This window comes from Lissotriton vulgaris, chromosome 11 (assembly GCF_964263255.1).
Source record: "Lissotriton vulgaris chromosome 11, aLisVul1.2, whole genome shotgun sequence".
Taxonomy (NCBI): Eukaryota; Metazoa; Chordata; class Amphibia; order Caudata; family Salamandridae; genus Lissotriton; species Lissotriton vulgaris.
The window spans coordinates 983882159-983894930 of NC_141699.1; the positions used below are offsets into that span (position 1 = coordinate 983882159).

Here is a 12772-nt window from a genome sequence, read left to right on the forward strand (position 1 = left end):
TATACACACCTAAGCCCGAGGTTGCGTGGCTAGTACATTTTTTGCGGCACTAGTTCCATCTGCCAGTGTTAAATGTCCATATTGCTTCAGTAGATGTATCAGGATCGAGGAACTACAACCACATATGATTAAATCTAGGATGCCATGGAGAAGCTGTGAATAAGACCCTGTTTCTGTCTATTAGCCGCTGTCATTTCAAAGTCCAGTGAATTAAATGATGCCATTGAGAAGCACAGAGGTCAAATAGTCCATTCAAAGAGTGCCTGGCGAGAACTGGGGGAAATGACAATTTGCAAAGTAACCAAACTCGCAATTATTAACAGAAAACCTGCATGCAAAGTGCAAGACTTAGACAGTGTTTTAGAGAAGGGCCTACACCAAAGTGAGAATCCAAGCACCTCTTTTGATGGCTTAATTATCAATTTAGTGAAGCAGAGCAGTCCTAGACCTACTAGAGACACAGCACTCACTAACAAAGCAAATAACACTGACATTCCTGTCCAGTCAGTGCTTTTTCATAAAAAGGAAAAATACTTCATTACCTACACTAATTAATACTGTGCAAAAATGTACAAATATATGCAGAAGGGCAGTTGGAAATGCCTATGGTGACACCTTCTAAGGGGCTTCACAACCAACAGGATGTGCACACTAAATACAGGCTCCACAGATCAGATAGCCCCAAAATGAAGCTTGTATCCCCTGTGCTGCAGACACCTCTAAATGTCAGCACAACAAGCCCTGTGCCCTAAATCCACAAAACCATGACCCTCACTGGGAGCTTTCCTGCAGACTGCAGCAGTGATTCCTACTTCTCTTGTGGTGCTGGCCTTCCCTGGAGGTCTTCGTCCAGGGCCCTAGCCTTCCCCAAAGGCCATGAAACTTCTGAAGGGGTGAGAACCCCATGCACCAGGGGACACATTTCTCTCCAGAGTCCTGGCTCTCCACAGGGAGTGCAATACAGAAAATGGGGAGTGTAAAGTGGGCCCAGGCAGCTGCATTCTCCTAGAGCACTGAACTCTATCCACTGAGTGAGGCAAAGGATTTTCAGGGTACCTGTGAGTCCTCCAGGAGTCAAGGGACTCCCTTAATGGGCCTTCCCCCAAAGGATCATTTCACTGACATTTTATGCGAGATAAGACATTTCAGTCAACACACATCCAGAGTGCCCCCAACACTACCGACAGGGCTTCATTCACAAGGTGTCCATCCATCCTTGGGTCCTTCAGATTCCAGTACTTCTGGAAGAGGTGTTGATTGATGGTGGAAAGTTTCAGAAGATGACACATCATCACTCCACCCCTCTCCTATTCCTACTGAACATCATGGGACTTTTTCAAAATAGTAACTTCAAGTGGCCAATGGTCACAGCTCTCTCAGAGCCTTAGGCACTGTCCCTCAATGCATTGACAACATTGGTTCTGTCCCACCAATCTTTAAAGGGGCTTCCTAGAGAGAACGGAGACAGTCCCTATTGTTTTTCCGGGTATGGCTTGCCCAAGGCTTATCAGGCAATGTGAAGGCTATTATCCTCTGCAAATTTCTACCTCACTCTCTTCCTCTCCCAGGAACACGTTTAATCCCCACCAGATGAAACTACTGTATGGGAATATTTTTGCATACCTGTTGACCAGCAGGGTAGTTCAAAGCCCAAATCAAATTCAGTGTTGATTCGCACCACATGAAGGACTGCATGTATGGCCAAAGTACTATTATATTTGCACTCGGAACCTTTGTTTTACCTTGCAAAGGGCACAATAAACTTCTGACTAGGTTTAACCAATGCAAAGGTGTTATTTTGGTACAGTTTTCAGCTACAGTGCTAATACAGCGAAGCATTACAAGCTGACGGTGAAGCACTTCGGACAAACACTATAGTCAAAATGAAAATGGGTCACTTCTTTCTGACCGCTCAATAAAATTTTAATTTAATTTAAAAAAAAATTCAAAAAGAATTACCTGGCCACCAGTTTTGGAACTGCTAGTTACTCATGCAGATTTGGAAATACAACGCATCACGTCATTGAATTTTACTTTCACAGTTGTATTAATTCAACTTAATTTCAAACATCCTTTAATTTTTTTGAAGCATGAAAAGAATACACATTTCATTCATTTATACATTCCTCATGAATAAATGTTAATAAACACATAAAAAACTAGACATTTCAAAAACTTAAACATGACATCAATAAATTCAAATCTAACGATTAACTCAAACAATTACACCAGTCGGTGATTCAAACAATGCCTGTAGGCGCTATGACATTGAGTATTGTTCAGTTCGTTGAGAGCTTCATACAGGTATACTGTGGGGACAACTTTCTCTGGAAATGATTTGCTCTCGGGGTATATTTCATGTAGTGGCACCCTCTCTAGAGCTTGAATTAATGTGGATCCCTCGCAGGCAAAATATTTTGCCTGCGAGGGATCCACATTAATTGAAGCTCTAGAGAGGGTGCCACTACATGAAATATACCCCCGGGAGCAAATCATTTCCAGAGAAAGTTGTCCCAGCAGTATACATGTATGAAGCTCTCAACGAACTGAACAATACTCAATGTCATAGCGCCTACAGGCATTGTTTGAATCACCGACTGGTGTAATTGTTTGAGTTAATCGTTAGATTTGAATTTATTGTCGTCATGTTTAAGTTTTTGAAATGTCTAGTTTTTTATGTGTTTATTAACATTTATTCATGAGGAATGTATAAATGAATGAAATGTGTATTCTTTTCATGCTTCAAAAAAATTAAAGGATGTTTGAAATTAAGTTGAATTAATACAACTGTGAAAGTAAAATGCAATGGCGTGATGCGTTGTATTTCCAAATCTGCATGAGTAACTAGCAGTTCCAAAACTGGTGGCCAGGTAATTGTTTTCGAAAAAATATTGCACGTCCTACTGAGCCCCCGAAACGGACGTAACCCCTATAGTTTAAAGCAATTAAATTTTAAGACATCAAGAAGCCATAAACAGTTTATCCCATCTACGACAAACTACCTGGGTGCGGATACAGGGCTGTGTCAGACAGATGCCTCACTCACTCAGCCCATACATGTGTGCGGATGCATGTCTACACATGATCACTTACAACAAGCACAAACATTCTTATCCCAGCTATGTAGCAGCGGGCCTTCTTTTATTCAAATCCATTTTACAAGTGCTGACAAGAACTTACACTGCATGCAACTCGGTAAGTGAGATTCACTACAGCGGAGATGTAAAAACTGAGTGGTCTAAAGGCAAAAATGCAGAGGGCTTGGCTAGGTTAAAACCTCTTTCCTCAAAAGGGGAAAGATTTTGAATGTTAGCACTAAGCAGCAGACAACCGTTGGAGAGACCCACCCTGAGCTAATACTACTAGATCCCACCCCACGCACAGTCCCTATCTCATAAACACAACCCTTCATAAAAGATCATTTTATCTCCCTCCTAACACCCATCCATGGTCGCAATATGTCATCCTCCAATCCTCCATCTCAAATATCTTAACCTGTAGAGGGGTAAAGCTTTTAAACATGATTGACTCACTTTTAAAAAAAGCGGACATTGAATCAGGAAATATGGTTACTAATGAATTGTAAAATCTCGTATTTATCCAGACACCATGATGCACTTTATCGTGAATACGGTTACTAGATAAGTGGAATAGTTTTTTCCTTTTGTATTTATTAAGATTTAATTATATATATTTTATTGTGAAATTGTTTTTTAACATACCTTGTAGTACATTTTTTAAAGTGTTACATTTTATGGTTGTAAAAAAACAAATAAAGATTTTCTTCTTCATCCTCCAACCCTATCCCTGAGCCCATCCCTTTTCCCGCTATATTTTATTCAATTTTTAGGTCTCACCTACAACAGCGCGTGTGCTCTCGCTTGCAAGAGATATTGTTTAGAAGTGACTTGGAACCCACCCATTGCTTACCATTCGTTGGCTCCATTGTCACCCTTTTTTGCTGCCTTACAATTAGCCGGCACATGCTGGTTTCACTGCCTCTTCTTGGTGTGGAGCATGGACCAAGTACTGATTGCTTCATCTTGTCTAGGGTCCTTCCATTACTGCTGATGTGATCGAGGTACTACTTTATCTTTTTTTTTACTTACTCCTTCCAAAAACGAAGTGATGACGTCAGTTCCTCTCTGCAGCCAACACATTAACCCATCGAGTCATTCTACGTGGTGCGTGTTGCCATCACCCACCCGCCTGTTGTCTGTTTAAAGTAATGCTTATAATCAGGGCTCGAGGCGGGGTACCACACGGGTGGACGGCGTCCCCCCACTTATTTTACGGGGGGGGGGACGCCGTCCCCCCTGCCTAACAGCTGGACTTCACTCTTTGGCCTCTCTGGGACGAGGAGCTCGGCACCTGTCGTGACGTCACTTTCTGTCGTGACGTCACTTCCGGTGACAGCGTCCCCCACTTTTTTTTTTTACGAGTTGTGCCCTGCTTATAATGGTGTATCTTCTATGACTATTCTTTGAGAACAATAATGTGTATTTTGAGCGGCGCTGCATAAGACTACTGCCTCTCCTGAAATAGCAAGAGCTATTAATAAACAACTCGATTAAAATTAGCATCCTGTTAACACTCATTTTATCACTCTCAGAGGATGAAAGGCCAACTCGGCCCACCAGGACTAGCTTGAACCTCTGATCCCTAATCCAAGTAGACCGCTTTACTGATGAGGACTCCGTAGTGCATATTTCGAAGGCTTTCTCCGTGAACCTAGAGTTGCAGCCTCTGTAAGGATATGCCCATCTAAATTCAGGCTATAAGAAGACGAAGACAGTAATGGACAGTTTCAAGTAGTATCGTATCTGCGCTTTTTAAATCCACAAAAAAAGGGAGAGCACTGTTTGCATGTTTACAGCTAGCGCGCCTTATCTAGGTACTTTCATCTCTTACCGCTTTATGTACAATAAGAAAACATGTACAAAAGCCCAACAGTGCATTCTAAACTTCGACCATCTATTTTATGACAGACTAAAACATTTCAGATTCTATTTTATGACAGGTTGAAAATCATTTACAATATAATAAGATGGATAACATCTCGCAATATCCGTTAACCTCACTGTGTAACTGAGGCCCGGTTTAGCTATAACTTCGTATTCCTATGGCAACGGTGACCTCTAGTGGTGCAGAAACATATAAACGAAGCTTTTAAACGGGCAACGAAATATGAGCCGAATACAGTAGGTATCGGAGACTTGACATTAAACACGCCCTATAATCTTGTTTGTTAGCTCACCAGTAGGCGCCTGTTAAGTCAACGGCCAGCAAAGACTGATTTTTTATACACAAATATATCCAAGTGTAGCTACCAAGAAGCTACTAATCATAGAAAAAATAATCTTTACAGAATAGCTCCACTTTCACAATAATCTGGAAATGTTTTTGAACAGCAGAACTTGGTATCACATACTGAAACTAATGTCAATCGACTGGAAAACTTATCTCAGCATAAACATTAAAAAAATTATCTTAAACAAAGACCTTAATGACCAAAAGAATACATCCACCCTTTAATGCGGGTGCTCTAATATTTTAAAAAAATGCATTTAATGTCTGATGTCAGTTATCTAAGAGTTCCATAAACCTTTAAGAATGGAATTTTTTAATAAAATAGCTCATTAAAAAAAGCAGTCGGGTGGGACCACAGATCCGCTTTTCTAATTTCTGACTGCTCGTTTAGCCCTCGTTTATTCGTAGCCTCTCAGACAAAAACCTTAAGATGACAGTGCAGTCGAGCGGGCAAAGTCATTAAAAGCAGAAAGCGCACTTACGGGGGTGCTGCCGTCGGAGAAGGTGTTCATGCTGATGGAACTGCTCAGTTTCTCGGAGTAGAGCGACGGCGGGGACGGGCTGCGCTTCTCCAGACACTCCTGGTGCAGGGGGTCCTGCCGCTGCAGGTAGTAACGCCATGCCCTCTGGATGCTGAGGAGACACCGAAATACACACCGCTGTTATTTACTGAAGGTTCGCATTGGCACGCGCCAGGGCAAAGAAATGGAAAGTGACGGTGACCATTAAAAAAAAGTCCATGGGGCAGATTTGCTAACAAGTCATGCAACGCAACTTGCAGCAAGATAGGAAGAGGGCAAGAATACGCCCAAACTACTAAAATAGGGCACATTCTCGGTTACTCCCTGTGCTGCTGTTACAGCCAGGATTATTTTTGTGCCGGAAGGGACACCTTCCTGCACAAAAACACTCCTCGGAGGTTTTTTCCTCTTTCTTTGTGTGCTGCATAACACAGCACACGTAGAAAGAGGGAAAAAAACGGGGAGAAACAAAGGGGCAGAATTGCAATGAAAGTGCCTCAGTGCATTCCGCAAGCCAATGGCTGCGCCGCGCGGAGTCACTTTCAAAGCACAAGGATGCAACATATTTACAATATGTTGCATCTCTGTGCTTCCCGTGCTCTGGCGCACAAACTGCAGCCATGCGCCGGCGCAGGCACCCTTGCACCATGGTGAAAGGATGCCTGCGTCCTGGGGCAATTGTTTTTGTGCAGGAAGGGGCACCTTCCTGCACAAAAATAATCACTACGGGCATTTCCCTCGTTCAATGCGGGCTGTAGAATGCGGCACGCATTGAAAGAGGGAAAAATAAGGAGAAATGAAAACATTTCTCCTCGTTGCGCCTCCCTACGCCTCCCCTGGGAAGGCGTAGCATTCACACACATTTCCAGATTTATGATTCCTCGTCAATCTGGAAATGTGTCTGGTTCCAAGGGTGTTGCCTGGGAACACACACAGCCACACCCATGGAATGCCCCTTTCACGCAAAGAGCTGCGTGTAAAGGGGCTGTATTTACAAGGACAGGAAAAGCCACGCAGGGTGGCTTTTCCTGTCCGTTTAAATATAGAGCAGTAAGATAGGCCACCAGTACGTCACATAAAAGTGATGTACTGGTGGCGCAGGGGGCTTGTAAATCTGCCCCACAGTTATTTCTCCTTGCTGTGCCTTACCTAGGAAGGTGTGTGTATAAATAGGAGGTATCCCCGACTAACGTTCCTAAATCGGGATCACTATACTGTTTGAAAAGACAAAAATGTAGGAACATATATGACAAGTGGACTAATACTGACACCATGAAGTACTAAATATGGATTAACAATTCAATGCATTATATAAAACTGAATGCTATAACATATAGTCAAAAAATTCTTTATTATTATTTATATTATATTGCCATGAATCTAATCTACTAACATTCATTGGTTTAGATCCAGCAATTCTACTCTTATTGTGCACATTGTGCTTTTTGTGTGTCACAATACAGTACAGTTTATATATACAATTAATCAATAGATCATAGCATACAAAATTACAAAAAATACTAATTATTGTTCAAAAACATGGCTAGAAATTGGTTATGATTGCTAATCAATAATAATAATAAATAATAATAAAGAGTTTTTTGACTATATGTTATAGCATTCAGTTTTATATAATGCAATGAATTGTTAATCCATATTTAGTACTACATGGTGTCAGAATGAGTCCACTTGTCATATATGTTCCTACATTTTTACCTAGGAAGGTGTGCTAGTCTTGGAAAATCTGGGATTGTATCAAAATCAATGGGTGTACGCATGGGAACACCCATGCTTGACCCATAGAACGCCTCCCCAGTGCTGAGTAACTCAATGGAGCCCCTTTGAATTGCTCCAGATTTACTAAGCCACGCAGAGCTGTGCAAGGTGGCTTTGCGTGGCTTAGCAAATCTCACTGAAGCCCTTGCGTTGCTTTGCCTTGTCTTGCAAGACCCAATGGCAACTGTAGAGATTAATAAATCGAGCCCCTGGATGCAAAGCTAAATTGTAATGAACAAAGGTACCCCCTTATTTTAGTACTTATAGAACGGGGGAGAGGGGGGAAAAATAACACTATATAGGAAAAGACACCCACTCGACCTGTGTTTCTTCTCATGTGCCTACCAAGTTCTAAATGTTCTGTTCTCTAAATGTTAATTGGGCGACATATGCAATGTTTTGTGTATACAAAAAAAATGTATTTTATTTTTTAAAGTGTCTCATATCTGTTAATCTCAAACAACACATATCTTTACACAGTTTTTAGAGTCTCCGTGTACATTCTGACAATTCTTCCCATGTACTGTAAGATAATCATTGTATCACAAAGAGAGGTATGTTTTAGTCATTACTGTCAAAACACAAATGCAACAATGCAGAGAAATCCCTCAGTTAGTAAAACCATTCAATTTTGCATGCATCCAGAATCAACCACTACCATGCTCAACATTCATTCCACATCCCAGCACGCCGCACATACATTAGACAGACAACAGAAAAACAGGTTGAAATTTTGTCCATTGAGGTGTTGTCGGCTGGGATCACTGTTCATAAATTGGTTCATTTTTGGAACAGTGATCCTTAAAGTTAGCGTGGAAGAATTTGTTAAAATAACTCACTTGTTTAAAAAAGTATGCTTAAGCCAATTTACGGAGAGACCGCTAACCCGTGGCATAGTTACAAGGAAAAAGCAGTGGAAACCTTGGGGCTGGCAATTGAAAATTGGAAGGATGCACCAACAAACTACCCGGCGATTAAAAATGCAATAAACAAACAATGTCTTCATCTGTCACACACAAATGACCTAGCAGAATTCGTAACAGGAAGAGGGCCACCCGGGTTGGCAACATCATATATAGGGCATACAACACAGCCCTATCTTAGCCAAGCACTCGGAAGGAAAGCACTCAAAAACATTATATGGGCCAGACTAGTGCCCCTTCAAATCAAAGAGCTAAACCCTGGGTGGAGGTCCCTTGAACTCAAAATAAGATGCAGACTCTGCAACTACAAACAGAAATCTCTGCTACACATGATTTGCTGCTGCCCTGCGATGCTCTTGCCCCAACAGATCTTGTTAAAACAGATTTGGCTACGACACGGGGTTCGAACAGTAATAGAAGCCATTTCGGTACTTTTCTCCTCTACTCTTCCATCGGACCTGGCCAGGTTTGGGAAATATAGGACCAAGCTTCGAAACAGGTTTATGGAAGACGAGGGGTCAGTCATGATGAAAGTCACTTCAGTCCAATAACCCAACTCACCCCATTAACCAGATGGAGAAGATATCATTTTAATAACTAAAACATTTTAAATCACGCAAGAAACTTACTAATGAGGACTCTTGCTATTTTTATTTACGAACGTATAGACACAAATATTTATACATCTATTGTCTTTTATATATTGTTTTTGAAAGTCTTGTATACAAATGTCTTTTTTAGGATTGTGTTTTTTTTCTTTCTCTTTTCTTCTTTTAACTGGCATGCAAGATGTATTGCAAATGGTTTTAAGTAACTGTGCAATATAAATAAATATACATATTTTCACTCACATACAAGATGTTTGTGAGCAGCCAGGGTCATCTAAAACTGATGAGAGAAAACAACGCAAATGCATAGGCAGGGGAAAAGCAGCATCTATAAGTAGGCCAATAAACGGGAACTCAGCAAGACTATTCTTGCGTAATAACAACTTTGCATACCTTTACTGACAGAACACTGCACAGTTATTTCGGGCAGGTCTGAACAACAGCTGTTAGCATCTGGGCTGAGAGGTGGAGGATCAGCTTTATTTTAACACTTGGACATTGGTCTGTCTGCTGAGGTGCTTCTCCTTGGTGGTGTATTTACATGGTCAGGCATCTGGTCTCCCTGCAATGTAGAGAGAGGTGGGCTTCTATCTCAGAGTTGGCCCTTACCTGCCTGTTATCACACACTAGCCTCCCTCTAAGTCTGATGTGGGGCAGTACCTTACCAGATGCACTCATTATTACAAGAAAGGTTTAATTCTGCCACACACAAAAATTCATCTTTATGTGCGCATTTTGCATGAATTTCTCACTATCATACTAGTCACTCAGGTGGACCGGGATTAGGCTTGAGTAAAATATTAATTACACCCCGTTAGAAATGGGGTTTCTGGTTGACGGAGTATGCCCCCTGTCTAAGCAGGAACCACAATACGAGTCAGAGTAAGTCGCTTCACAAACCTATATTATCACATGCTCACCCTCTGGCAGTTTGGCACAGAACAGTCAGGCTTAACTTAAGAGGCAATGTGTAAAGTGTTTGTACAACCCTCAAAACACTCAAACAGTAAAACAGTGAAAGCAGCACAAAAAGACTCCACAACAGTTTAGAAAAATAAAGAATGACTTTCTACATAAAAGAAGTGGAAACAATGACTATCCAATAAATGGGAGCTAAGATATGAATTTTGACGGAATAAATGTCAAAGTGTTGCTTAGAAGCGAATATCACTTGAAGGGTTAACTGATCTTGCCGGATTAAGACAAAGTCAAGAGTTCAGGGGGACCATGGATACAGGGACCCACTTAGACCCACTGACAAAAGTACCTTGATCCTAGGTTAGTGCTGACAGAGGTGGGAGGCAGCCGACAGATGTTTCAGTGATCCCCAATGCAGCAGCAACGATACAACGAGGGCCGTGGGTAATCGGTCAGTCTCAGAGTACAGCAGGTCTAAGTCCGGTGCCATGATCCAGTGTGATGCGCCAATCCATTTTCAGCGGCAGCAGCCGATATGTCGATAAGACTGCAGCAGACCCCTTTGTCCCCATCCATCGGTCCAGGCCTGGGTTGGCACTACTTGGCTGTACAAACACACCAGCAGAGGAGCCGCTGGATTGGAAAAGGAGAGTTCTAAGTCTTTTGTGTCCCTGAGACTAAGGCAACAGGAGTCAAGCCAGCAGGCCCTTGGAGTCACTCTGGGTTCAAGCAATGCAGGTCTAGTCCTTCGCACCCAGGTAGAGAGAGCGAGCAGCAGCAGCAAGGCAACACAGCAAGGCAAGAGTTCAGCAAACATCAGATTCAGCAGAGTGGCAGTCCTTTAGCAGCACAGTGGTTCCTCTTCTTCTTGGCATAGTGGTCACAGGTCCATAAGTGTACTGTCTTGGTAGGGTCAAAGACCGAGCACTTACACCCAAATGTGCCTTTGAAGTGGGGGAGACTTTGAAGTAGTGTCTCTGAAGTGCACACAGGTCCTTCTGTCTCAACCCTGACTACTGACTATCAGTAGGGGGTAATCAGCCCCTTTGTGTGAGAACAGGATACTACCTTTTGAAGTGTAAGTGTCAGCCCCTCCGTCCCTTCCTGCAAAGGAAGGGTCATCAGAATGCAGATGTATGTAGATGGGTACCCAGAACACCTAGCCTTCCTGTGTTTTAGCTGTCTAGAGGGAATATGGGGAGAGGATGTGGCCTACCAGCTAGAGCATTCGACCTCAAAGCTGGAGAGCTGGGTTTGAATCTCAGCAATGACGCTCAACAGCCTGTGATTCTGGACAAATCACTTAATCTCCCTGTGCCTAACAAACATGAGTGTGTCCTTGTGTAAAGCAACTGGTGCTCATGTAAAGTGCTCTGATACCTGATACCTTCGGCTCAAGTTTGTTTGCACTATACAAAACTCCCCCCTTCCCACAAAAAGTTATATATATATATTCCTATCACAATCTGACAACAGGAGCGCCTCAACCTCGCCGGCCGGGGCCTGTTTCAGGTGTGTCAGACACCTCCAATATGCCAAATGCAAACACGCTCTCCTTCACCAACGTGTAAACAGGCCACTCCACACGCGCTTTTCAGTTTCTTTATTCTGAGGAAACTGGCAGGCAGGCATTACGCATTTCGATTCATGTGAATCTTAATATATGCCACTGTGCATTTTGTAGTTCATTAGAATTTAATAATGCAACTTGTAAACATTGAAAAGGGACTAATGTCCACTCTTCCGTGTCTTAAAGCGGCAGTCAGTTTTCAGGATTTTCATGGTGCAATTAAAGCACTAAAGGTAAGTCCATTTCTCTCACTTGGGTGGCAGTAAATGTAAATGTACATGTATTTATATAGCGCAAATCACCGACCCGGTATCTAAGCCCTTGCTTAGGGAACCTGTCCTGGTATTCCCCTGTGAGATAACCCTGGCAGGGTATCCACAAGGTGAAAGCCAGGCATCCCACTGCGAGGGGCCGTTGTGGAGATTAAGCAAGCTATTGCCCAGAGTCGAAGAGTGTGAACCCGTGAATCGAGTAGGCACCGGAGCGAAAATTGTCGAGTCCGTGGACATTTTAGGACTCAAGACCCCGCCGAGCCGGGAATTGAACCCTGGTCCCGGGCTGACCTCTGCTTCCAGGTCTGCCTCCTCTACCAGTGAGCCACACTTCTCAGAAGTTGCCAGTTGGGCTTTGTGTATCCTTCATAGACAGTGACACACAGTGGAAAGCTTAAGTGTGATTGGAAGGACCATCTCTGACAGGATGGGTGGTAGGAGATGGACACAGCCCTATTTACATTTGAATAACCTGTGTACTGCTGCCACACAAAGGGCCGCATACTGCCTGTAGTTAGTCTTGAACTAGGGACAGGAAGACAGGAAATCTGTGTACTTCAAAGGCATGCCTCTAGAAGCTTCTCCCCACTTAATAGGCAAAACGGTGTCTAAAAGAAGAACCTCAGGCGCCTACTCTTCAGTAAACGTCTGTACCTGTGGATACTCTGCCAGGAAGGACTGCTGTGCTGCTACAAGGGCTGCTACTCTGTTGGACTGCTGCTCTAAAGAAGTGCGGTGCAGGCCTGCATCCCTCTTGCCTGGGGAAGAATAACTCAACCTGCACCTTCATCTTGAAACCAGGACCCCAGAGTGATTCCAAGGGCTAGTCTGCTGGCTTCCTGATCTGAGCCTCAGCCACATTAAAGGCTCCTGG

At 42.9% G+C, this 12772-nt stretch overlaps 1 protein-coding gene across 1 annotated transcript in view; it reads right to left on the reverse strand.

Annotated features, from left to right (window-relative positions):
• Nucleotides 1-12772, reverse strand: part of SCHIP1 (schwannomin interacting protein 1) — a 1820134-nt gene that overhangs the window by 1181711 nt on the left and 625651 nt on the right. Inside the window, exon 4 of the mRNA XM_086944214.1 lies at nucleotides 5793-5943. Within this exon, the coding sequence (XP_086800340.1) occupies nucleotides 5793-5943 (151 nt within the window). The remainder of the gene's footprint in view (nucleotides 1-5792; nucleotides 5944-12772) is intronic.